Source organism: Daphnia carinata, chromosome 2 (genome assembly GCF_022539665.2).
Source record: "Daphnia carinata strain CSIRO-1 chromosome 2, CSIRO_AGI_Dcar_HiC_V3, whole genome shotgun sequence".
NCBI classification, from domain to species: domain Eukaryota; kingdom Metazoa; phylum Arthropoda; class Branchiopoda; order Diplostraca; family Daphniidae; genus Daphnia; species Daphnia carinata.
The window spans coordinates 1,098,714-1,125,015 of NC_081332.1; the positions used below are offsets into that span (position 1 = coordinate 1,098,714).

At 40.6% G+C, this 26,302-nt stretch overlaps 3 protein-coding genes and 2 long non-coding RNA genes across 6 annotated transcripts; 2 read left to right on the forward strand and 3 right to left on the reverse strand.

Annotated features, from left to right (window-relative positions):
* Positions 1-2,910: 2,910 nt before the first annotated feature.
* On the reverse strand, positions 2,911-3,324 carry LOC130686023 (uncharacterized). The gene is made up of 3 exons (XR_008999793.2): positions 3,232-3,324; positions 3,077-3,162; positions 2,911-2,985 (listed from the first exon to the last, which is right to left on the reverse strand). It is a non-coding gene; the product is annotated as an uncharacterized LOC130686023 (long non-coding RNA).
* A 1,375-nt stretch (positions 3,325-4,699) lies between these two features.
* On the reverse strand, positions 4,700-6,157 carry LOC130686141 (uncharacterized). The gene is made up of 2 exons (XM_057509432.2): positions 5,686-6,157; positions 4,700-5,616 (listed from the first exon to the last, which is right to left on the reverse strand). Exons 1-2 carry the CDS (start codon positions 5,924-5,926, stop codon positions 4,700-4,702), a joined length of 1,158 nt encoding a protein of 385 aa, XP_057365415.1. The 5' UTR covers positions 5,927-6,157.
* Positions 6,158-6,888: 731 nt separating this feature from the next.
* LOC130686143 (uncharacterized) lies at positions 6,889-19,744 on the forward strand. Its single transcript, XM_057509433.2, has one exon. It carries the CDS (start codon positions 6,904-6,906, stop codon positions 19,654-19,656), a length of 12,753 nt encoding a protein of 4,250 aa, XP_057365416.1. The 5' UTR covers positions 6,889-6,903; the 3' UTR covers positions 19,657-19,744.
* A 147-nt stretch (positions 19,745-19,891) lies between these two features.
* LOC130686020 (uncharacterized) lies at positions 19,892-21,701 on the reverse strand. The gene is made up of 6 exons (XR_008999791.2): positions 21,583-21,701; positions 21,380-21,517; positions 21,199-21,309; positions 21,045-21,121; positions 20,208-20,303; positions 19,892-20,061 (listed from the first exon to the last, which is right to left on the reverse strand). It is a non-coding gene; the product is annotated as an uncharacterized LOC130686020 (long non-coding RNA).
* Positions 21,702-22,014: 313 nt separating this feature from the next.
* On the forward strand, positions 22,015-25,812 carry LOC130686001 (uncharacterized). 2 transcript variants are annotated; one of them, XM_059494220.1, is made up of 14 exons: positions 22,015-22,243; positions 22,626-22,824; positions 22,933-23,080; positions 23,146-23,353; positions 23,421-23,603; positions 23,711-23,843; positions 23,921-24,074; positions 24,138-24,311; positions 24,384-24,468; positions 24,542-24,591; positions 24,667-24,768; positions 24,828-24,950; positions 25,019-25,184; positions 25,241-25,812. In XM_059494220.1, exons 3-14 carry the CDS (start codon positions 22,940-22,942, stop codon positions 25,351-25,353), a joined length of 1,632 nt encoding a protein of 543 aa, XP_059350203.1. In that variant the 5' UTR covers positions 22,015-22,243; positions 22,626-22,824; positions 22,933-22,939; the 3' UTR covers positions 25,354-25,812. The 2 variants fall into 2 exon arrangements, with proteins under 2 accessions (XP_059350203.1, XP_057365282.1); XM_057509299.2 differs by having other exon boundaries at positions 23,912-24,074; positions 25,241-25,811.
* Positions 25,813-26,302: the final 490 nt, after the last annotated feature.

Here is a 26,302-nt window from a genome sequence, read left to right on the forward strand (position 1 = left end):
AAGAAATTGACTGTATTTTTATCAATAGCTTGTGTTTCCTACAACTGGTTGAATAGGCAGACGAACCATAACATAATTTTCAACAGTCAATAAACTTGATGACGTTTTAAATAGATTGTTGATTGTTTCACCAATTTTGCCCTTCACCAATTTTAATTTTGATACAAATTTTATATAGTATATATTAAAAGTATCCCGGGCTGAACCAATTTTTCCTTTTGTCAAATCTGCGATTAGTATGTTTATATTTAAGATACAGGGTTTTCATTCTTGTTCTAATGTTTAAAATTTTTTTTTTGCATTTTCTTATACTTTATTATCAAATTGTTACTGGAGAACTGCAGTTTAACTGTTGAAAGTAATAATATTATCCCTGCATTAGTGTTCAGTTGGCTATTAAAGATATTTGTAACAATTGATTATTTTATCCTACTAGTTATTTTTTCAATTTTAAGTTTAATAAATGATTTAGTTTTATGAAATTTTTATATAAGTTTACATATGTTAAAGGTATATTTGCTAATTAATTAGCATTATCTATTATTAATGTTTTAATTTTCACTTACTATGATGTTGGAAATTATTTTCAATGAATGTTACTTACCAGCAATAGAGCTCGCATATGATAAGAATGGGTTGGTAATAAAAACTAAACATTGCTAACCAAAGACCAGCCAAGGGATGATGAATGGATAACAACCATGGCACATTCAGACGTTTTACAGTTAATTGCACAGAATTCATTATATAGTTTTTGCAGTGAAAAGTTTTGAAATATTTAACCAGTTTAAATGCAAATGAGTCACTGGTTTAGTTAGTAGTTTCAACATTCTCCCTCGTTTAACCAATTAATCTTTCTTCTCTTTATCTTTCCTTTTTTCAATTTAGTCTAAATGGTAAAAAAAAATTAATACATATTATAAAATTTTATATATATACAAGATAATATAAGTATTTATCCTAGTAATATATTTTACTTTTCATATACAAAGATAGTTATTTTGTTTAAATATTCCATTATTTTACTACCTAATACCTTCTATCGTCAATATCTTCCGGTTCACAGCATTCATATATCTCCATAGCTGTTAAAACCGCAACAAGATATTTAGGTAATATATAAATACTTATTAAATATAAAATGTATTTTATATACAGTTCTTCAAATTAAAAAAACATTTTTCTCATTCCTATTAAACAAGTTGTACACATTTTGAGATGTTCCAACCATCTTGTCAATTTAATGCTAAATGTAACCAATGCAATTTATCCACTGACATTGTATATAACCAATCTAGCCAAAGATTGGTATACTTAACTACTAATAAATAATAGAAATTAATAGACATTGTAATTTAATAGATGTAATACTTGCTTTTTAACACAATTCTCTGCTACGGCACCTACACTCATTGTCGTCAACAGATCTGCTGGGCTGGGCTGGACAGTGAAAGACGATAGACATACGTGCTGGAAGCATAGATAACTCCTGGTATAAGCTTTTGTCATCAAACGCGTGGTACAGTGCCTGTAACACGACATGGCAGAGCAACAACCCATCAGTGCTTGAATACGACATGGATAAATATTTGTGGCATAATCATTAAACCATCCGTTATGCAACATCACACAACTTTGCGCTAGTATTGGCGGTGGTACTTACATAACCACGAAGCAAATTAAATATTTTAAAAATGTAGAAAAAAAAAAGAAATAAAAAGAAGTAAATTAAAAATGAAAATTATTCGTTGACAAACAATTATTCCCACTATTCATCAACTTACTCTCCCCCATTTCCTGTAAAATACCACCCAAAAAGATTTTCTGAAAATAGAAAGCCAGATTTGTATGGAAAAATCAACAAATTATTCTTATCTGTTTAACAATAACGTAGTAACAGTACGTAGTTAACGTCAAAGAAAAACATACCGACATGTACTGTTTTTCTAATGAAAAGTACATCCCGAGCAAATCTTTCAAGAAACATCCAAGTGTAATACCTAAGGAAATGGAAAAAGATAATGTTTACTCGGTTTTCTACTCTCCCGCCATGTGCATAATTTGATTTAAATTACCAGTCTTCACCTAATTTTCATACAATTACCTTTTCCATGGCTAATACCTACGGTATACTATATTTGCCGAACATTCCTGTTTTCGTTGCAGTTAAACCAGCAAGTGAATAAGTTCCAATCACACCTGGTAAACAATGTGTCGTTAATTAACATTTTTAGGCGAAAACCAGACCAAGAATTTATGCCAGAACATATATTAAATACCTAATTTGAGAAGTTAAACTAGCCATTCTTAATTAATAAGGGCTTGACATCCATCTTATCCCCTGCCGGCTAACTTGTTCAACACCAAAACATCTGTCAGGAATAAGGGCACTACCTGTCGAATCCAAGACGACCATCATAGATCGTAATACATTAATTAAGCAGTAAACCTAATCAACCACCGATAAACTAGGGAATAAATAAACTCACGACAACTGCTTCCGTTTCCACAACCCCCATACTCATCCAACCAACGCCGCGTCATCCACAATCATTTAGTAATCCCCATCCACCCACTTCAGCCAAGGATAGGCTAGCATTAGCTGCAAACAAAGAATAAATAGATGCTATCAACGACATGGAAATACAACAGGCGTAGCACCTGTTTCTCACCACATTCGTTACTACGGCGCTCGTGTTTTATGACAGCTTCTTCTTTGAAGCCAAAGAAAACTTACTGCTTCTATGAATCTTCTGACATCAAAACAATGCTTCGGTGGAGCACCATGGTGAAGTCAACGTGGAAAAGCTGGTGAAAATGAACCTCATGAAAAAAAACCTGTTTCCATATATGAATAGAGTAAAAATGATATTAGGAAAACAGCACAGTTCATATAAAATGTAAACTCACAGAAACGAGAATAGAACAAAAGAAATCCCTATTCTTTCGTCTAGCCAGGAAATTATAATCCTTCACATAAAGGACCTGAAACACATACTAATATTCAGATGAAAAATCCAATAACCACTGGCTAATGGACTTGTACATCATGGAAACCTTTCAGTAAATTCATCACCTTAGTGCTTAGATCAGCAATGCCAACGTCAGCATCCAAACACCATAAGCCCACACGGAACTGCATATATTAAATAAGATGACAATCTACCAGAAGAATTCCAGTAAATGACCAGGAATAATAACATTTATATGAAGAATGGTATAACCACTCACCTACAACCTTGTACGCCATGGAAACCATTCAGGACGTATAATCTCAGTGAGCGTAGCAGAGTTGTACCTTCACCAGCAGCTAAACACCATGAGTACATAACCTGTTCAAACGAAATAAACTCTACCAGAAGAATTTCAGTATATATGCAGCAATAGTAACCAACTTACGATAATGAGTTTGATGAATTGTGAAAAATTAAAAAAATTCTCCTAGAATTAGTGCTAAAATTTAATAATTGGAATCTCAACCAGACTTTCAATTTTAATATTTTGCTCAGCAGGTCGAAAATGATTTAAAAAATCTGGACGAAATTACGTTTAATATGCTTTAATGAGGAAACCATTTTAAGTTAAGAAAGTTTTAGGCGGGGAAGATGTTGACAGCAAAGAATTGCTTTCCGCCAAACACAATATGAAAGTTACGAACATATAATCAACTACTTACTTAGAACTTGATAAACGCTACTGCACTTAGGGAAAAGATAAACCTTTAATATTAAAAAATTACTGAATAGTTATCCTGATTCCAAAATGGCGAACCCGACAGTCTCTCTTGCCACACCATGACAATAGCCAGAACACGTGTCAACCCTTTGTGACGGGTGGTTCTTCACTGATACTGAAATGCTCTCCTTAGCTACGAAAGTAACCTTGCCGGATGTAGCCATTTTTGGACTATTTAGAAGGAATGGGAAAATGTTGCCAGATGTCAGCGAATATTTGTTTCGTTTTTATTTACATTTACAAAATATCTTAAATACGTACATATTAATATTTATATTAGTGTTTAGAAATTTTTTAAACCCATTGCATTAAAAAAAAGTTTGTTTTACTTACGAGATTTTTAAAACTTAAAAATTTGACAGCGTCGAGTACGGCTAGCATGTGATCTACGTGGCCAAGCTTCGACAGCCATGTGTGCGTCGCCGATTAGTTCCGCCAGAAGCTATCTTTGTAAGCAAGCTGTGGGATTGTGCTTCTTAACACAGTAAAGTGAAAGTTGTATGTTTACTTTTGTTCGAAAATTTCTAAAAAGGAACATCAACTAAGACTCAGTTTATTCCTTTAGATATGGTCATGTCAGCTCTACCTTTCTTAATAAATAATAAAATAATATGTAATAGTACATAATAAAATAGAAGTAAATAGTACTTAATAACCTTGTATGTTTGGTATACGTTGGTTACCATTCAAATTTAAATCCTAAGCCCACTAACCGCCATGGGTGTCCCGAAAATACGCTGATGTGGCACCCATTGCACTACAAGTCGTTTAGATTAATTTTTGAATAGCTATTCACATGGGGATCGAAGCCAGATCATTCGGAATACAGTGCCGATGCTTAACCATTATGCTTTAAGTATTGGTTATTATTATTTATTTAAGTGGTATTAGATATTTTACCACCAAGCTCCTGCGTAAATTGTTTTTTTTACAGAATTAAATAGCGTTGGAGAACATACATTTTTTACTGACCATAAATATATTTCAAAAATTCTATTTTGTTATGTATGACAATTAGTTGATCAAACCTATGTACGTCTACTGTTAACTGAGATTTCTCTGCATCAAGTGTTTCTAGGCGAAGACATGTTTGAATGATATCCGCGATTGTTTCATCCAAAACATTGACAATATCCCGATCAATAGTTTGTCTTTTCTCCAACTCGTTGAATATAACGATAACGCCGCGAACCATTATGTTAGCGTTGTTCTTCAACCCTCCGATAAACCTGATGACGTTTGTAATTGGAACGTTGGCACTGAATGCTTCGCCAAGGATTCCTTTCATCATTGCGGTGGTTTTTTTGTAGCTCATCCCCATGGATTTTTTGTTGAACACATCCCACGCTGAATCTATATTGTCATTTCCCAAATATACCGTTATCAGCGTGACAGTAACTTCTGCATGATGGAATCGTTCTTTTTCCAATGCATCCAAAGCTTCTTGCATTTTCTTTCCGATTTCATGATACCGCTTTGCCAATATATCAAACTCCTTTTTAGATTTCTCATTCAATTTCTTATTGGCATTCTCCATTTGTCGCTGCAGTTGAAGAAATTTATTATTGTAATCTGCTTTCAATTCCTCAAAACGATTATTTGAAATCGCTTTCGGCGCATTGCGCAGACAAACATAAGCATTTATAACGCCATTCAAATTTCTAGTAATTGATTCTGTCCACCGACTACAATCTTCCAACAAATCCGTCACACTATCAATGGGAAGGTCAACGTCTTTAATTTCACACGACGTATGATTACTTACGTCGTTATTAGCAATGTTTTGAAACAATTTATCAATTTGTTTAAATTCACTTTCTGCAAACGAACACATCTTTTGATTTGCGAAGGGTAAATCGTTAGATGACTTCCTAGATTCATCTAAAAAAATAATATTGCAATTTAAACCAAATAAATTATTGGAAAGTATTTTCAATGAAATTAAATAACCTGCTATTGGATTCGAAGAAGATGATAATGGATTAGTAATAAGAACTAAAGCTACTAACCAAAGGCCAGCCAAGGGATGACGCTTGGAATACAACCATGGAACAGTCAAACGTCTTGCAGTTGTTAATTGCACAGAGTCCATTACACAAATTTTAAATGCCTTTTTCAGTTTAGACTTTGGCAACATCTGTTCAGTTTGAAGGCGAAATGGGTTATGCACAAACTTTCCTTGAAACGCCATAAACAGTTCAAAATCATTAATATTTCAGTTGAATTGCAGTTATACTTATCTTTTTATCACGATGGGTTTAAAAAGTTCAAAGAAGTCAAAGTTCTTCCTTTTTCAATTGCAAGGTTTTCCCGACATCTACGTCGCAATACCAATTTCGTTTACGCGTACCAACACTACCCAGTCTCCCTTTTACAGAGAATACGCCCTAAATCAACGTAAATATTAATATCTAGATGAAGAATAGGATAACCATGAACTTTCGACTTGGGCGTCATGGGTAATCTTTCGGGAATGTACATTCCATGCCTACTCCAGCAGACAAACATCAGCGCCATCTAACGCGAATAAAATTTAAATCAAAACACACATTTTGACGTGTTGAGACCAATTTTTGATAAAATTAACTCACCTGCTATTGGACTTGTGAAAGACAAACAAAATCTAGCCACGGTTGGAGAACATGCACGAAAACAGAGGCGACGCAACGAATGTAAGAATGTTTTCGATGGAACAGTTCAATTCAAAGGCAAAATGAGCCTCTCATACGGCGCAAATGTCCCTTGGAATATTATGCACGATCTAGAAAAGAAAACGATCAGCCTTTTGCTTGTAATGAGTTTCTACTTATACTCACCAAATAAATAATAAATCGTCTCCTCGTCTGCAGCAAGTGAATTTGATCTGTACTATCTCTTCGGCAGACAAGGTTTCCAAAGGTCAAACGCGCAAAGTTTCTTCCTTTTTAATATCACGAATTTTCCTTCGAACTACGTTCCAATGGGTAGGTCGGCTAAAGCAGAAAGATTTCATTTCATCAAGTCGATGACTTTGTGCCTCACGCATCTTTTGCAAGCTCTTCGAATTTTACCTGAATAAGAAAAGGAAAAAGTAAGCTAGCATTAACGATTTGTTTTTTTTGATAATAAAAATGAAAACAATTTTTAACATTTAATTTATATCAAGACGATGGGCTAGCGTGATGCGAGATGACTCTTGAATTTCAATCAATTTCTAAAGTTGGGCAATTACTGCTCGGCAGTCCATTCAGTGGCCACATCGACGATGTTTTCGTCCTCGATTCGAAAAATGAAAATCCATTCAGTGGAAGGATCTACATCCGACACGGTGCCAACCTGGTTGCCTTTAACGTGTCGTATATTAACAGCTCAAGCAATTTGAAGCGACTGTGGAATCAACGAGTGTTTAACAATGCCCAGCAGATCTCCTACCCATTGCGAGCCTATCCATGGCTTGTTACTAATATGCTGCTTGATGACGGCAGTGATGGGATCATCCTTCGTAACGAGGATGGAATAGGTTTCTATCGTTTCGATCAAACCAATACAAACAAATCCGAAGAAAAGCTTCAAACTATGACACGTGACACCAACTTCCGTGATCTTTATGGATGGGGAAAAGTCCATCAGTCCGTTGTCCTCATTGGCCGATTCTATCACGACACGCGGTTAGTTGGAATCATGAGCCGGATGAACGACAAATCCGGCCAGGTTCTTGAATTTTACGCAGCTGCCAAGGACCGACTTCAATCTGGCCAGCCGTATCCGCTCCTTCCATTGCGAGAAAGCACGGCATTGACTGCAGTCTCCAAAATATCCAAAGCAACCGATTTTTATGTGGCAGACATCCAACGGAACGGACAGGACAGCATCATCGTACGGAAAGAAACTCAATTAGAGATGTATCAGTTTGACGACAGATACGAACTTCAACAGATGGCCAAGGTATCACTGGTGGATAGTTCGGCCGGATTAAATGAACGATTTTTCTTCGTCAACTTGACCGGACAACCTTTTCAAGACGTAGCCCACTTTACTCCACATGGATTATTCGTCTACCAACTGAAAACTCCCAATGTAACAGGAATTTCCATGAAAGAATACAGCCTCATTCACTACAGCGCTGCATTTTCTGAGACGAATGGATGGATGCAAGAATACGATCAATCCATCCACTTAGTTGATGTGAATGGTGACGGCCAAGATGACTTGCTCTTCACCGGCCCAAAGGGACTTGCAGTACTTGAATTCAATGCGGATGAATTCTTCTGGAATACTCTGTTACATCCCTCATCGTTCAGTGACGTCACACAACGTTATGCTATCGTAGTCGGTGCTACGAAGGCCGTAAAGTTGCCAAGCGGACACAAGGAATCGTTTCTATTGACGCTGGATGAGGAAAGAAAACTTTATTTGAGCCGACTGTCAATTAAACTTGCAAATAAATTACCAAAGAAATTGGCCGTTGTCCAAACAACTACTCCCACTATTCCAGTTACTACACGTCATTCAACTGTAAAAGTTCCACTGCAGGTGAAACGTTTCATTCCAGTATCTGAAAGGCCAATCCTCAGATGGAGAGAACAGCACGCTGAGCCGATTTCCTCAACGAATGTAGTAGATCCGGTAAGCGGTGCCATCTATTTTGAACTGCCTATATTCAAATCAACCAGATATTACGATCCTCTTCCTCATTCAATTTCCCTTTCGTATCACAGCCAAAACGCCATGTTTTCTGATATTGCTGGATTAGGCTGGACGTTTGAACTTCCGGATAATTACATTTCAGTCGATTACAACAATAGCATTTTCATCGAGGACTGGACATTTTCCGTATCGGTAGATGGCGTTTTCTTTCAACTCACAACAGCTTCTACTGCAGACCATGTTCTTTTCTTTCGGCAACATACACTCAAGTGGGATGTTGAATTCCATCAAGAAAAACAGCGCTGGATCATTCAAACAGAAACGGAAACATTTACCTACGGATCGGAAAATTCAGTGCAAGCTATTCGCTGGAACCTCCATTGGCCTCATTGGCGAGGGTTGGGCCACGATGTCAATTCGCTGAAAAGAGTTCCAGTTGCCTGGTATTTAATCCAACGGCGCGTGAAAGCTACAGGAAAACTAATTATTTATCGTTACGACATTGATACCATCGAAGAAAAGAATACCCTTCATAAATATCGTTGGACGTCCGCCATCCGGTTGAAAAAAATCGAGTCTTCGACAACCATCACATTCGATTACACCGTCAAACTCCAAGAAGAATATCAATCATTTAATCTGCAAACAAATCAGAGTAGTTTATTATTCTTTCCGGTACCTTTAAGAGAGTCCCATTACCTGACGGGCTGCCAAATAACGACAGAACACTACAAGCAAAGCCTGCAATTCGTTTACGAAACGGACAAGAAAAGTCGGCGGTTGTTGAAAGCCATCGAGCAGCCAATAACTGCAGACAACCGCGAATCCATCTTCCAATTCAAATACCATGACTCTGAGATGTTACTGAATGAAATCCAAATGGCCAATGGATTAAAATTACACGTCGAATACACCAAAATAAATCCCGTCGTTCTGCCGGATCTTTACTCGTCTGTATCACATCCTGTTGATGAACAACCGGCCATTGCCTACAGTCGGGACTACGCAATTATGACTTTCCGACAACGTCAATTAGCCGAGAAAATTCAGTTAAAGATTCTCGACATCCATAATTTTGCAACGCTGGCAGAATTAACAGCTTTGCCGGCAAACGTGGAAGGCCAAGTTCTTTCCTACGACGTTCGCGCTTACACAAATTTCTGCCTTCTCCTTCTAAAAACGAATGAAAAACAGAAACTGTGTTTATTTCATCGAACCATTCGTGATGGAATATCAAAATGGAACAAGGATTCTACTTGCTTTCGGTTTGGCAACGATGCGTTGATGCAATCCAGTGAAGTCGGAGTAGTTTTACTTGAGGACACATCAGACGTTATTAAAATATTAGAGTTCGACAAAGATCTTTCCCTATGGAACGAGCATCGATTGAAATTACCATCCAGCCACGTCCTCCGACTTGAAATGTTCAATCACATGGTGGTCGGCTATGACGACAAGCAGCTTTTCATCTGCCACCGGCAAAGGTCTACTGGGCAATGGCAGATCCGTAATATTCAGCAATTGGATGGCCTATTTAATGGCGGATCGTCCATTGTTAAAAAGTTCCGTTTGCCATCGGACGACGAAAAAAAATTAATAGAAACTCTTAAAGAAGATGTACTGCAAATATCCAGCAACACGATCGCCATTACTTCGTTGCACCTCAAGGACAGGCAGCAACTGCTTTTGAAAATGCGTCTTTACCTGCTGGATGCTCATTTTAACGTGGTGCGTCGACGAGAATTCACAGTGCAGGGTGAACGCATTTTGGAGGTGAGGCAGCGTGTAGAACACGAAGGAACAGAATACCAATTGGCCTACCAGTTGATGAAAGAGGATTTCTTCCGCCCGAGAATCGTTAACGTGTCCGGTAAATGGGTTGAAGAAAAGCATTCAAAGATGGAACAAGAACAGAATAGAAATTTCAACATACTGGAAAGCGAATGGAAGAAAAATGTCACTCTTCGGAGAGATACAGAATTCAAAGCTTACGACAACGCAATGCTGGACCAGTATGGCGAATGGAAAAGGATGGCCAGTGGCGAAACGTCCAACATTGCCAACGAGCAGACGAGTGAAGAACAGCCAACGTGTGATGACGTTTCGTATAGACCGTGCAACCGCTATTGCCACGAGATGGAAGCACTGTTTGAAAATAAAAGGACGACGTTAGATGATGCGGCAAGGATTAGAAAGAATTGGAACGCATGTTACGCCGAAAACTGGAAAAAGCAATGGCGAAAAAACATGACCATAATAAGTGAGCAATCCTTCTATGATCCAATGGAAAAACTAAAACAACACATGCAAGAACTGAAAATCGAGTGGAAGAATAAAGGAATAGATATTGGCAGTAGTCACAAAGAATCGCAAGACATGTTAGCCAATCTCAATGCTAATGAGGAATTTCAAAAATTATTCGACAACTCGTTTTTAATGAACTGGCCACTCCATCGAGTACAGATGACTCCGCAAGGGCTTCGGACCGGAAACGGAACGTTCATTCAGATGATGGGTAACGATTGGCAACTGCAGGACCCCGACATGAAAGAAAATGAGCCATCATCTGTCAGCCTTGGTAATTCATTCGTCTTGGAAGAAATGCTAGTCAATAATCAAACAGAAACGCGACATTGGACGCTGTACGCGCAAGATACCGTTGTACCTAATCGCAAGATCGGGCCGCCATTACATCAGTTGCAATGCAGTTTACCTTATAGAATTATTAATAGCTATCCAGCGTATTTGGCTTACCAAAATCCACACAACACCACGATAGTCGTTTCATTTGCCGATAACGGCAAGGTGCTGGGTAGCGTCCACACTTTGCCCGACGAACAGCTGATGCCAGACAGCAGCTCGTACGACTGGGTGACGACATTGGCGAGTAAAGATGGATCACATCCGGAGAAAATGCAGTTGTTGAGGCGATCATTGCGTTCCATCAGCAAAAGCTTTGCCCAGAAAACGAGTGCCGTTAAACGCATAAAAACGAGCAACAGCGATGCCAGTTTACACCGTTCTACCGGCTACGAGTGGAACAACAATGTCAAAGGTAACGTGACTCTTACCATCATCCCCGGAAATGATATAACATTGGCCGGATGGATAAGACAAGTATGGACGTACGAAGAAAAGCCTTCCGGTGGATGGACTCGAACTGCATCAGAAATGTTTGACGCTAGCGGTCACTCGGTACAAAAAACAAATGAAAATGAGGACGACATTAACAACCCACGCGAGAACGACAGCATCTTATGGGATGCCAACAGGCAAAGAATCATTAGCGATTTCTCACCTTTCAGTTTAGGTGACCAGATGGTTTCGTATTACGGATTTGAACGGTACGAAGTCAACAACTCGAGTTCGCCCATCCGCTGGCGATTTAAAGAATCCAACGTCGTTGAGGGCGGTTTCTCTCTGACCGGTAACCGCCACTTGCGACTAAAATCGAATAACCAACAATCAACATTGGAAGGTACTTTTATTCCGACTGAACAGAACATTGATTACGTGGCTTCTTGCTGGATACGGGCATCTGATGGCGTTCGTTCCTTGGCCAGCACAATTGAAATAGATCAGGCCACAAATTATCTCAAAGCCATCGTCATGGCCAATAAAACCGAGTTGTTTGGCTTGTTGGCCCGGATTATGCGCACTTCAGGTGATTGGATCTACGTAGAAGTGCTGATCAATTTTGATACAATAATGCAACTGTACGACGAAGGTCTGCCGACACTGAAAGGAGACGACAAACAAAAGAAGACAGTACCTCAATTTTCCATCAAATTGATAGTTGCACCCCAGCTACAAGACGGGCAGACAGTCGTTCTGGATGTGGACCACATCCGATTCACCCCAATGGCACACGACTTGAAGGCGACCGTCTACGATGTGGACAACGGTCAACCTATTTCCATAATTGACTCCATTGGTTCCATTAGCCGAACTGTTTATTACCGCGATCGGGAAATGGCCGTGATTGACGACGTCACTGCAATTGACGGACAGCACAAATTAGGGCAAGTTGCAACGTCCAGCGTCACCGGCCATTTGCTTCCAACACCGAAAGGCTTACCTTCTCACCTTCAAAATCAACCACCATGTCGAATTGTTTTCCGCCCGGAAAACGGCGGATTGTATGAAACTTTCGACGCTTACGCATGGCACAAACGCTGGACTAGTCCAGCTTCCGAATCACGAACCGCAGCATGGACGGTCGCCCCCGGCCGTTTGTTGCACAACCAGCCACAATCTCATCAACTTGTCAGTACAGATCTTTCGGCCCTGTTTGGAACAGAAGAATCATCTTCAGCAGCCATTCGCTGCTATTATTCGTTGCTGTCTTCCAACGCATCCGTAACTTGGAAATTGCCTATGGGGCACGTTCAATTGTCCCGAAAATCGAACGAAATGCACAGCACATTGACTTTCACTACAACGCACAAACAAAACTTGCACAATGTGACCAACTTACCCAACAATGGCGAATTGATTGTGTTGATGGAAGGCAGACGATTGTTCATTTGGATCGACAGCGTCCTGCTCATGGACGACGTCATTTCAGTCAAAAGCGCATTAACGTCGTTGATTTTCGAGGCTAAAGGCAACAGTTTCATCGAAGATTGCATCTTCATGGGAAATCCACGAACAGAAATGGAATATCTAAACGAATGGGGAGAAAGGATGCAGACAATCAAGTTGGAATCAGATACATCCGTTCTGGTTTCTCATACCCTTTACGACGCGTTGGGTCGGCCAGCAATCACCACCAAAGTAACGAGAATCACGTCGGATGATCAACGTCCATTGCTGTCGTACAACAGAGATTTCATCCGTGGGCCTATCGATCCATCCGATCGACTCTCAGTTTGGCAGACGCATCGACTTGGCGGCGAAGTGGATCGTTTGAATGCTCCAGACAGAGGGGTTCCTTACTTTCGCGTAGCATACGACGTCAATCCGCTGAACGAGAAGGTCATCGAAGGACTACCCGGCCCCGAATTCACCGTCAACGGTCCATTCGCTAAGAAATCGCGGACGTGGTACAGCGCCAAAGACAACGAAATCAACGTCGTAGAAAACCATTTCCCAACGCGTCGAGGATTCCGACACAAGGTCGAAGAATTGGCAAACGGGACAAGAAAAGTGGCCGTCCTCGATGAAAACGACAACAGAGTGGCATTATACGTTTACGTTCCTGGCTACGATCATTTGTTAAGTACCTACGAATATGATTCCAAGAAACGGCTCATCAAAATCCTTCCGCCCCTTTACCACTCCCATGTAAACACATTCACGAACGCCAGTCCGTTGTTGCCGACGACACGGCCGAACGCAAACGAGATTCGCTGGCAGCAAACATTCGGTACATTCACGAGCTACGACGATGAAACAGATCGGCTCATCCGCAAAACAAGTCCCGATGCCGGAACGTTCGATTATTATTACAATCGAGCCGGGCAAATTCGTCTGGAGGTGCACTCCAGCTCGAACGGAACTGATACTATCGACAGCGTCGTTTTTTACGAGTACGGCGTCGACAGTGGAACTGTCACTCGCACCGGATATCTGCAACAAATGCCCATGTCACGAGAACAATTTCAAAAATCATTAGCAAACGGAACATTGCCGAATGCAAAATCCTACCAGTTCATTGACAGAACAGAGGTGGACCAACGCCATTACGATCCGTCGCTGTCCAAGGGTGAACGCAACGCTACATTCGTGACGCAAAATACCAACTATAGCGTCGTGGAAGAAATGCGCTGGGACGGCCAAGATCATCTGGTGGAATTGAAACAAATTTTTCCCGACAAGAGTCCCGACTGGCAAATTCGCAAAACATATGATTCACACACCAATCGTTTGCAATCAATCGAGTACCCAATAGAAAATGGCGAGCCTATTCGATTGGAACATCGTTACAATAAACTTGGACAGATAATTGAATTGACGATAGACGGCCAAAAAGACGCCATCGTTCGCTTCAGCTACCACGCGAGTGGTCAGTTGGCCAGCGAGTCTATCCAGCCCGGAAGCCATGGAGAATTCAACCGGACATTTCACTACAATTCCCCCGGCTATTTAGAGTGCATATCCGACCCTTACTTGACGGAATTGATATCTTACACGGAAGATGGTTACGGGCTAAGTGGATACGGCGATGGCATTGTCATGAAAACGATGTTTAATGCGACGTGGGCACCTAACGCTGATTGGAGGTGGTTTCAGGTTGCAGATGGCTCGAAATTTGGGTTGGAATCGAAATCATCCGCCCAGCTTTGCTTCAACGCTCTTAAGCGTAACGGGTACATGACAAAGACTGGCCGGCCACTCAAAGATTACTATTACCCTTTCAGCGCCGACGGCCAGGGTAAGAACTGGATGCCTTTAGTGTGCGGAGGACGAAACGGCCAACAGATAGCCAAAGTCTTGGCCCAAAAGCGAATGCCGCGAATTTATGGACACCGTTACGCTTACGGCCATCACCAGGAACTCGTTAAAGCCAAATATTTCACGGACGAAACGGAAAGTATGGCCATACCGTTCCATCCGGATTCTCTGGCAACGCAAACTGCTCTGAATAAACAACAGTCGAGGGACATTTGGAAGAAACTAGATGCCGCTGGATTCATCCTCGCTGACGAAAGCAATTCCGACTGGTTGGCAGCAATTGCCAACCCGGCAAAATCGCTGGTGCGGAGTGGCCATTTGGAATCCGGTCTACAAGCGATCGCAACTGTTCAGGACGACGTGACACTCTACACATATCACATCGAGAAATTGATCCTGCACCTGATTGGTCAACGAAAACATAAATTAATCGATTACGAACAGTTTCAAAAAATGTTTTTTCAATGGAAAGGTATCGAAGATGGATTACCACTCGTTAATAAAGACAACTCCAAGCGAGTGGTTGCCAAAGTCCATCATTTGCTCAGCAAAAGTAAAAACAATTCGGATTGGTTGAATCCAAAATTGACGGACATTTTCCGTCCAGCTCACTATTCTCCATTTTTATCCGATTTCATCCGCATCGTGGGTCAACGTTTCACCTACGGGTTGGGCCAACATCCGTTCGATGTCGCCTCGTACGAAATCGATGCCAACGGCAACCACCGTAAATTTTACACGGGTTTTCATCGATACGAATTTTCTTACGACGATAAACGCGTCAATCAAATTCGTTCCGTCAAAGTGGACGAGCTCGGTCAACTAGAAAAAGAGAAAGAAAAGCAAATGATTCACGACAGTCAGGGCAACGTCATCCAAGCCCTTCACAAGGGCATCCAGCGGATAGAATATAATGTGGCATCCAAGCGCACGACAGCCATTTACTTAACAGACGGCCGTACAGTCCGCTTCGCCTATGACGCACATGGAGAAAGGACACTGAAGCAAGTATTGGCAAAAGACGGGCAAGTAATGACGGAAGTGCATTACTTACGCGACGAAGACGGGCGTGTTGTGTTCGATCGGCGCACTACGCATTCGCCAGTGATGGATTTGCTTCCTGAACTCGGAGACGCCGCATCCATGGCAGTGACCACGGCTTACATTTACGGGCCTCGCGGACTCGTCGGTTTCTTCCGCAACGGCATCTTCCACAGCGTGTGGTCCGATCATTCCGGTTCAATCCGCCTTGTCCTAAGAGATGGCCAAGTTGTCTCCGCTTACGATTACCTTCCTTACGGACAATTGATGCGCGTCTACGGAAGCGATCCAGCAGCAGCAATAGCCTATCGCTACACTGGCCAAGAATGGGACGAAGAGACGGGCCTTTACAATTTCCACGCACGTCTCTACGACCCGGACATTGGCCGCTTCTATCAACCGGATGCCCGTTCACAATACTTTAGCCCGTACAAGTACGCGGGTAACTCACCCATTTCGCTAGTCGATCCCGACGGAGAATTCAGCTTCCTCGTGCCATTGGTCTTGGCGGTAAGCGGGGCATACTTGAACGGCGCCACCATTAACAACAACTGGAATCCGGCCAAATGGAACTACAAGAGCAGCGCGACTTGGGTGGGCATCATAAGTGGTGGCATAGCTGGCGGACTCGCTCACATTACGGCAGGAGCCACTGTTGCAGCCATAGGACTTCGGGCAATCATAGCGGCCGGTAGCTCATCGGCTTACATCTCGGCAGCTGCGTCTAATAACCAATGGGATCCAACAAAGTGGGACTTCACCAGTCCGGGTACCTACAACGGGCTTTTCATGGGAGCCAGTACTGCATTCGGCATCGCTTCGGGGGCCAGCGTGGCCCATCAATTTGCCAACAAGTTTGGAACGTTAGAAAAGTCGTTCATTTTGACTGCAACATACGGCAGCGCTGCAGGTCTGGCTTACGGAAGTGGCGTATTGGCCAACGACGGCCAATTGAATCCATTCAAGTGGGATTTGAATAATCCCACCACTTGGAGCGCTATGCTCGACGGCATCGACGTTGGAATTGGCTCACCTACCGACTTGTCCCAAATCAGCCGCGGCATCTACAAACTGGCTCAAAACAGTCCGAAACAATTAGCTGCCATTCTTCCCAAATTAAAAGATTTACACCTGAAGCAATTGACACCTCTGTTCGCGAAGGCAGCAACGGGTCCTTTAGGCAAAGGCGCTGCTGGGGCACTGACCGCTGTTTTCATGACCAGTTTGACGAATGGAAATTTCGATCCCAGCGCATGGGACGGCTCTTCGTTGTCCACTTACGAAGGGTTCCTCAACGGCCTTACTATGGGGGTGAGCGCTCGCAACATGCTGAAAGCGGGAATAAAACGCGCTGGCAGCCACCTGGAAACAACAGGCAGCAAAAGTACAAAACTAGCGGAAGAGAAAACACATTTAGCCGTTCAAGAGGCATATGACGGCATTCGCCCAGCCAAAATTCGAAAATGGATCAATACTAAACTTTTAGAGCTCGAGACATTACCGAAATTGCTGCGTGATGGCGGTAGGTTCCAGTTCTCGGCAAAACATTCGGATCATACAACAATGTTGAAGCAGGCTGAAATGCAATTGATTACGAATCGATTAGCAGAAATCGAGGCACCTACAAATCGAAAGAGAAAAAGGCAGAATCAAGTTTTTACAGACAGGGCCATCGGGTCAATGGGTTGTGAGGTGAAACGAAGGAAACGAGACATACTTACTAGCATGATGAAACCCATCCTTTCACTATGCCAGATACGCCTTCCTGATCGTGAGAAGCAGGCGAAATTAATACAAGACCCTGCGGCCTTCCTAAAAGAAACGGCAATAAGCACGCAATCGTTTTCGAAACCGAAACCTGTCAACGGGTACGTTGTGCCCAAGAACGGGGAAAAATACAATTTCCAATTGGTGCAGGCCTTGGATGGCCCAGGTTACCACTTGAAGGCTCAACTGCCGCCTTCAGACGATGCGACGGCCATTCAAGGCTATTGGTTAACAACGAGAGAAGAAATCGACATCAACGTCCTGCACGGTCCAGCATTCATTTTCACTGCAGAATTACAAGGCTGCTCCATCTATGTTAAATACCACAATTTAGTTGTTAACGGAAAAGACGAGCCCCGAATGACGGTCTTCCATCACCAACGTAAACACCCATCGTTCATTCATCTGAAAGATCGCGTTTTCGTTACACAAGACGGAAACGTAATCCCTGAACTAATTGGCGCACAACAGTTGTTTGACGTTAATGGAAATGCCTTCAACATAGTGAACAACGAAATCGCACCCATACAAAATATTTACCGTAAAGATAACAGCGGCGATCTTAAATTAGTTTTGGAGAAAATGGTCGAAGAAAACATCAAACTTAAGAAAATAGAGGACCATCTGGCGGCAAAATACGACATTGCAATACGTTACGAGGATTACCTGGGATTGCCAAGCAATTACGAATCAGATATGCACGTCAAAGGTATGGGCCTCATGGCTTCCACACCGATTCTCTTCCGGGATGCTAAAGACAACCAATGGTACTTTATTTCGCAAAAGATCTGGTACCAAGAATGGAAACCTCCTACCGAACCCAATTGCGAAAAATTCAGAATCTACCCCGAAAAGTTTTCGGAAAATGTGAAGGAATTCCGAAATCAAGCAGGAGCTCAATTTAATGCCGTTGAATACGTTTCCCAACTTAACAAAAACCTGAAAACAAACGGAGTTTTCATTAAAAAGCTTATCCCCAAATCGGAACCCCAAACTCGCGATCGACGCTCTCCTCGTTCGCCCTTGATGGAAAATACAAGTCACCCATTCAAATGTCAACGAGAACCAGTTGACATTTATCATAACGAAACCCAATCAGCCTTTGATCCCGCGAAATACGGAACTTCCAGCGCAGCATCTCGTCCTGGCAGTTGGATCAACTTATTTTCACCTTCAAGTGGGCGCCAAATCATCAAATCCATCGCTTCCATCATTCCCATCAATTCCATAATGGAATTCTTTCAAATTCCGAGAACACCATATCTGGCTGGAGAATTAGATTATCAACACGCAATTGATTTACCATCGAAATTAGACTCGGATAAAATCGATTATCGTGATGTAACAATTGGCAATTGCTTTACCTTTTCTGAGGATGCATCAGTCGTTTGTTACGGTTACACCGGGAAAACGCTGTTGTTTGCCCAGCCAGCCGGTAGTCCTCTCCCGCTGGAACACACTGAAGACACGTTCGGTCAATGCCGACCAATTGAATGGTATGGCAAACCATCTGTGACGTGTCGCGGTGGGAAGACTACCTTCATCCACACTCCACATCAAAAGACTTCGGCAGCTGTTAACCTCTTGAACGCCGTTGATGGTTGGCTACTTTTGTCTTACGTAGTTCCAGGATGTTATCGGGAGGTCAACAAACTTATTTCCCACGTCAAACATGTTTGGACTGGATCAGCAAAGGTCAGCATTCCTATTGACAATCAATGTAAGGAATTGTGGCATAAACAGATGCAACAAGTGGAACACCTACTAACCAAATGCGAATACCATCACGTAAAATGGGCGCTGCCGCTGATTGAAGAAACTCGCCAGCAAATCCAAACACTGACGAATACAAGTAAAGCCAAGACGATGGACGATGTGAGAGCAGCAAGGACTATGACTGAGAGGCTGAAAGCACTCATCGAGGACATCAATGAGGTAATTGAATGTGGAGATGAAGATGACGTGTTTTACGACTGTGTTGAAGAGTGTCCAGCTGCTGAAGAGCCTATGTTTAACGAAAGTAATAACAGCGCGGAATCAATTTCGGCTAGATTACATCACCTCACTCAACGTCTAAAAATTTCGGCTTAAAAACACAATGTAACACATACAGTTCATATCTATGGAGGAGCGTTAGACAGATTTAAAACATGACCCCAATACACCCAAAAAAGTAGTTAGTAGCACAATAAAAAATTTTAAATGGAAATTTCTCTCCGATCTTTATCGAACGACCACCGCAGCTTTCCCATGGCTAAGGAGCAGACCGCTGCCGTCCCCCTTGTTAGTGAACTTACCAAACATAACTGGAATATGAAACAGACTTTCCTTTAGTACGGAGCAGACTGCTCCCCTTCAGATCATCAGCGGGGTGAGAATGGGTTATTTGCTTTACATGATAAAATGACAAATCGCTCTCATTCACATTCAATTGCCCAATGTACCTGGCCGACTCGCCCAGACGCCGGCCGTACGAATATCCACCCCTCTCTTCTCCTACAAGAGAAAGGATAAAGAACCAGTGTAACGAGAGGGAGTGGAAGCTCGAAATGGATGTTTATTTTACTTTTTCAAACTATTCCTACCATGGTTTGTACGATTTTCCATTCCAATTTCTACACTTAGTATTTAGGTACCCCTACCTGACAAGAGCCAGAATGCGGAAAATGGCAAGCAGCATGGAAGTACTGACAACGGTGTGACGGGCAGGAAACCATCGTAGGACAGGTCGCCACTTTCTAATAAAAAAGAAACCAATTGAATAAGGAAAACGATAGGCAATGAATAGGAAAGAAAGGTTCTAAAAATTAAGGTAATTGCCACACGTCGTCTCAACCCAATATTGGTCAAAATGTTCACAAATGTGGAAGAAAAATTTAGAAGCGAATTATGTTAGAATGGAAATTAGACTGACGTGAAACCATGATAAGAGAAATAAAACATAGCAAGTTTTGAATGCCGCTTACGAGACCACTTACAGTAAAAAAAAAAAAAAAAAAAAAAAAGGCCATATCATGATAGGTGTCGCGTGCTACGAAGAATACCTTGATCATTGCGATGCGTAATTAATACAACAGGTAAAATCGCACGAATTTCGCTCCCAGAACGAAATTGGTGCCATAATACTTTGAAACCCTTTGGGTAACCACTAGCACACTAGATGTTCCAGGGCGGCATAAACAGACATACACCCTTATCACTTCATGTACTTTGGGTTCTGCCAAAGGCTCAGGACCTATCCAACACAGCTCAGTTGTATTACATTAATTTAAAAAAATCATATGGAGAAACCAGAACTTCTTTTCAGAAGTGAATCATTTACTTTATGGCAGCTTCTTCATTGAAGTCCCAGAACACCTACTGCTTCTATGAATCTTTATTGATTGATGGATTCTTCAGAATTTACCAAAATACTTCAAAAACCCATTGATTTAACATTGAACGATGACAGAAACAGTTCAAATAAAATTTAAACTTACAGAAACCAGAATTGCGCAAAAGACATCTCAATCCTTTAGTCTAGCCAGGGATAAGGATCCTTCACATAACATATGACCTGAAACAACAGAAAGACTACTATTTAGATGAAAACTTCAATAACCACTGGCTAATGGCCTTGTACATCATAGTAACCTTTCAGTAAATTCACCACCTTACAGTGTTTAGATCAGAAATGCCTTCGTCAGCAGCCAAACACCACAGGCACACATGGGACAGCTCAAGTTAAATAAGATAACATGCAATCTTACAGAAGAATTCCAGACAATGAGCTTGGTGACTTATGAATAATTATGTAATTTTTTAACCAACAAACCTGGACGAAATTAAGTTAACGTTGCTTTTATGAGAACCCATTTTGCGTAAAGGAAGTTTTGGGCGGGATGCTGTTAACAACAAAGGAAATTGCTTTCCGCCAAACACATTTTGAAAGTTAACAGCGTAATGAACTTTGCTTTAAAATTTACAAAATATATTGCAAATGAAACAAAAGATGAAACCCTCGATATTAAAAATTACCAAATGGTTCTTCTGATTCCAATATGGGAAATCCAAATATCGCTCTTGCCGGACCATGACAATGGTCAAAACGCATGTCAACCATTGGCAAAATGGGGATTTTCCCTGATGGTTCAACGTTTTCCTAGTTAAGAAAGAAATCGTTCCGGATGTCGCCATTTTGAACTATTCAGAAGGAATGGAAAAACGTTGCCAGACGTAAACGAATATATGTTTCATTTTTTTCACATTTACAAAATATCTTTAATACATACATATCAAAATTTGTCTTAGTGTAAAGAAATTCTTTTTAACCCATTTCCTTAAAAACAATTTGTTTTACTTACGAAATCGTTAAAACTTGAAACTCTGACAGCGTCGTAGTCATGGCCATAGGCCATGACGTGGCCAAACTTCAACAGCCATGTGTGCGTCGCAGAATAGTACCGCCAGAAGCTATCTGTGTAAGCAAGCTTTGGGTTTGTGCTTCTTAACAGAATTAAGTGAAAGTTGAATGTTTACTTTTGTTCGAAAATTTCTAAAACGGGACATCAACCAAGGTTCAGGTTATTCCTTTAGGAATAATGCCATTGGTCATATTAGCTCTACCTTTCTCTGGAATTCCACAGTCTCCATTAACAAAATCCTATTCCGCCATCGAGGGGAACTCCCCCACTAAAAGGTAGGACAAAAATAGAGCTACGTTAAATTTCACAATCTTAGAATAATCGGGTCATCTTACCGCCAAAAAAAGTAATTTTAGCAGTATATATCATTTTGACATCATTTTGATCTATTTTACAAAATAAAAAGCAAATTAGATACGACTCATAACAAACGGTTACGCAAAAAAAAAAATGTTTTATAGAACGCTAAACACATTTTGTAGAAGGTGGTTGGAGAATCCTTGTCAAATGTTCCTTGTAAACAAATAACGCCAATTCATTTGTTTGTAACACAATGGTTTGAAATATCCATCATTCTAATTTGAAAGTAGAAACAATTAGATGATGGATGAAGTAATTTAAATGTGAATATATACCAATCAACCATCTTCTATTTAGGTTACGTGCCTTATAAAGAACGAGACCTTGCTCCAAACCAGTATCGAAAAAAGAGTTGTTTTGTGAACAGAATGACCGTGTCTCTCGCTTCATCTGTATGAGTAATTTTTGCATAAATATATAGTGCTACGTTATTCATAACAACAAAACGTTGTGGCCAAGTACAGCGGTTACTCGTGTGATCTGTAGGAGTAACGCAGTAAGCATATTCTAAATTATTTACTTCTTTATTACCCAAAAAAATTGGCATGTTGATCCGACTAAATGTGAACGTTTCTCTTTTTTTGAAAAACACCTACCCTACTAGATTGAAAATGACAATTGTCAACGGGGAACTCATAGGTGAGGGAACACCTAGGGACGCCAACCTCCAGCACCCGAATGTACCATTGGGTACCTATCTCGAAACCGTGATTCAGAAGAATATTGCTAATTACGGAGATGGAAAGTGGATTGTAAGGCTTCATTATGAAACTTACGTTACGGTAATGAAAATTTACGTTATTTTACTACCTTTCAGACCGATGTTTCAACAGGTAAATCGATGAACTACAGCCAACTGATCAGCAGTCTAAGGTCAGTGGCTTCAGCATTACGAAAAAGAGGCCTAAAAACTGGTGACAGTGTAGTTGTTATCGGTCGCAATGATATTGAACTTCCACTCATGTCGATGGCTGTATGGCGTGCTGGAGGCACCCAGGCCTGTCTCAGTGTCAACTTACCTCGAGGTAAATGTGGATATTGATATTGAAAGTTGCCATTGGTTGCTTATCTACATCTTTTTACCATCGATAGATGCCATCGAGGCTCGCATTAAGGAAATCGGTAGCAAATTTATTTTGACAGATTATGCTCGAGCTGGTCGAATAGTCGAAGTTGCTAAGCGGCTAGATTTCGTAAAAGAAGTATTCGTAATTGGAGATGAAGGAGTGACTGGCTGTACACAGTTTCATGAATTATTGAAAGATGCTGGAAACGGTAAAGTTTCATTTATGTACTTAAAATAACTTGACAATTTTTTAACTTAAGCAAAAATTAAATATTTTTTGCTGTAATTTTTCATCTATCAATTGCCGTGTAAATAGAATGCCCGGAAAATCTGGACGATGTTGAAATTAATTCGACGGCGTGGTTGGCTTATACGAGTGGCACAACAGGGACAGCGAAATGCGTTATGCTCTCGCACCGAACAGTGGTTGGATGGCATTTACCTTACAAGTGAAACATGAAATTCCATTCAACAAAAAAATCTTATCTAATGTGTTTTTTTTTTTTAAATAATGAAGTACTGCCAGAATAGCAAGTAAAACCAAGATTCTTTTTGTCAATAATATGAACAACACTGGTGGACTCTGCAAAGCCTTAGGATCAACAACATGCCACTTAGAACTGTACTGCATGTCAACTTTTAGTGAAGAGAATTTTCTATCAGCCATTGATTCTGTTAAGGTATTTATCATTATTTGTTAATGTTCCATAAAAAGATTGTTATTGTTTGTTATTCAATGAAAGCCTCCAGCAGTCAGCATATTTCCAGCTCATATTGCCTGGATTTGCAAGTACCCCCATTTGAAGCAATATGATCTGTCAAGCGTGAAGATCGTCTCTGTAGTAGGATCCTTGTTAAACCCCAAATATGAACGCGAGATTTTCGACAAGCTTCCAAATTTGCTCGTAATCAATAACGTAAAGGATTCTTCTAATTCTCTAGCAAATTAGTATCAAGATTACGTTATTTTTATATAATTTACCATCCAGGTGTATGCAATGAGTGAAGTTGGACTGGTATGTCGTCAGCGCCCACCAACTATGGCTGCACTGGACAAATCTATAGCCATTAAAAGTAAGCTAAAAGTAGAAGTAATTTTTTAAATAATTAGTTTTTATTGTAGCTGTATCCATTTTGAAAATTGAAGGGCATATTTTTGGCTCAGCGGGGACAGTACACATGTTTTGCAAACTAAAGGTATTTGATTTGTCAATGTGTGTATTGCCATTGTAAATCAATGGCAAAGCATTTATTATTTATGCAATATTTTAGGTGATTAATCCAGATACTGGTGATAAACTTGGTCCAAATCAAGTAGGAGAAATCTGTGTACAAACCCCATTTATGCTCACAGGGTACCTCAACAAGCCAGAAGTATGACATAATAAAGATTTATTTTCAGCTAGCAATCATGTAATGTTTGCGCGTTCTAGGAAACTGCCAATTTCCTTAGAGAAGAATGGGCTCATACGGGGGATAAAGGATACTATGATGATAATGAACAAGTTTTTATTGTTGGACGCTACAAAGAACTGATCAAATTTCGCAATCTCAACGTAAAAAAGCTAATCGACTATTTCATTTTAATTGATTAAAAGTAAACATTTGCCTTGACCAATAACAGATATTACCAAGCAACATTGAAAGTAAAATAGTAAGTCATCCTGCTGTCGAAGATGCAGCAGTCGTGGGTTTACCTCACGACGAGGATGGGGAACGACCATTGGCTTTCGTAGTCTTATCTGCAAAGAAAGAAGTTTCGGCTGATGAATTGATGGCTTATGTAAACGGTGCGTTTCACTGTTGCCTAGGCTATTTGGTTACTTTATTTCTGGTATTCTTCTAGATAAAGTTATGGACGAAGAAAAATTACGTGGTGGACTCCGCTTCATTGAGAAAATTCCAAGAAATGATTTGGGCAAAATAATCCGGCCGGAACTGATGAAGATTTTAAAATAAGTTTACCTTTTGGTCTGTACACACTAGACATTGGACGGCAATTGGTTATGAAAATTTAACTTCACGCGCTGTGTAGTGTTCTTTGTGTGGTGGATTATTGCGTGAATTTTTTTGGAAGGTTCCAGCAAAAATCAAAAAGGTTAATCAACCTATCCCTCAAGCATCTGTCTCGTAAAGATGGCTTCTGCGTCTCATTATTAGCTTAGCCATAAACTGAAGTTTTATTGTTTTTTCTTCTATTTGGTTTTCTCGTCGTTAATTAAATGGGTTTCCCCCCATTTCAGTAGTTTTTAAATAAAACGGAATCGAAGTAGTTTTATAACAATCACTTCGAATTTGGATAACTCTTAAACTATAATTTTAAAGTGAAAACAAACTGAATTTTCGACATCGTTAAATTGCGAGTTTAAATCGTGTTTGTGTGGCAATATCTGGTTTGTAAAACATTAATAAATAAAAAGAGGTGAAGTGTGGCTTATTTGAAGATCTGACGAAATTAAATTTTCTCTAGATGGCGATGCAAGTTCATCAGCCCTAGTGTCAAAAATCGAACTATTTTTGTGGCTTTTTCTCGTGATGTTTATTGTTAAACACGGTGTTGCGTTAGGAAGGTGTATTTGAGTTTCAACAGTATTTTGTTTTAGTTTTTTAATTGTGGTTTTTGCCTCTACCCAAAGGATTGTGTTATAACAACCACTTCGAATTTGGATAACTCCAAAACTATAACTTCCAGGTAAACCCAAATTGAATTGTCGGCACCGCCGTTGAATTGCGAGTTCGAATCATGTATTTATGTGGCAAACCTGATCTGCCATGTCGAACATAAATCACTGATTATGGGTAAAATATTATTACAAGATGTTCTATTTGCTATCAAAATATTCTGCAAGAATTGGATCTCCCATTTACTTTCTTCTGGTGATAACCATATCTGTTCCACTATCAGCCA

Bases quoted from the DNA above. Each gene is read 5' to 3' on its own strand.
- LOC130686141 (XM_057509432.2), bottom strand. From the start codon at position 5,926: ATGGCGTTTCAAGGAAAGTTTGTGCATAACCCATTTCGCCTTCAAACT. The intron at 5,617-5,685 runs GTTATTTAATTT...TTATTTTTTTAG, and splicing joins TTCTTCGAATCCAATAGCAG to ATGAATCTAGGAAGTCATCT.
- LOC130686143 (XM_057509433.2), top strand. From the start codon at position 6,904: ATGACTCTTGAATTTCAATCAATTTCTAAAGTTGGGCAATTACTGCTC.
- LOC130686001 (XM_057509299.2), top strand. From the start codon at position 22,940: ATGACAATTGTCAACGGGGAACTCATAGGTGAGGGAACACCTAGGGAC. The intron at 23,081-23,145 runs GTAAGGCTTCAT...ACTACCTTTCAG, and splicing joins ACGGAGATGGAAAGTGGATT to ACCGATGTTTCAACAGGTAA. The intron at 24,769-24,827 runs GTATGACATAAT...TGCGCGTTCTAG, and splicing joins GGTACCTCAACAAGCCAGAA to GAAACTGCCAATTTCCTTAG.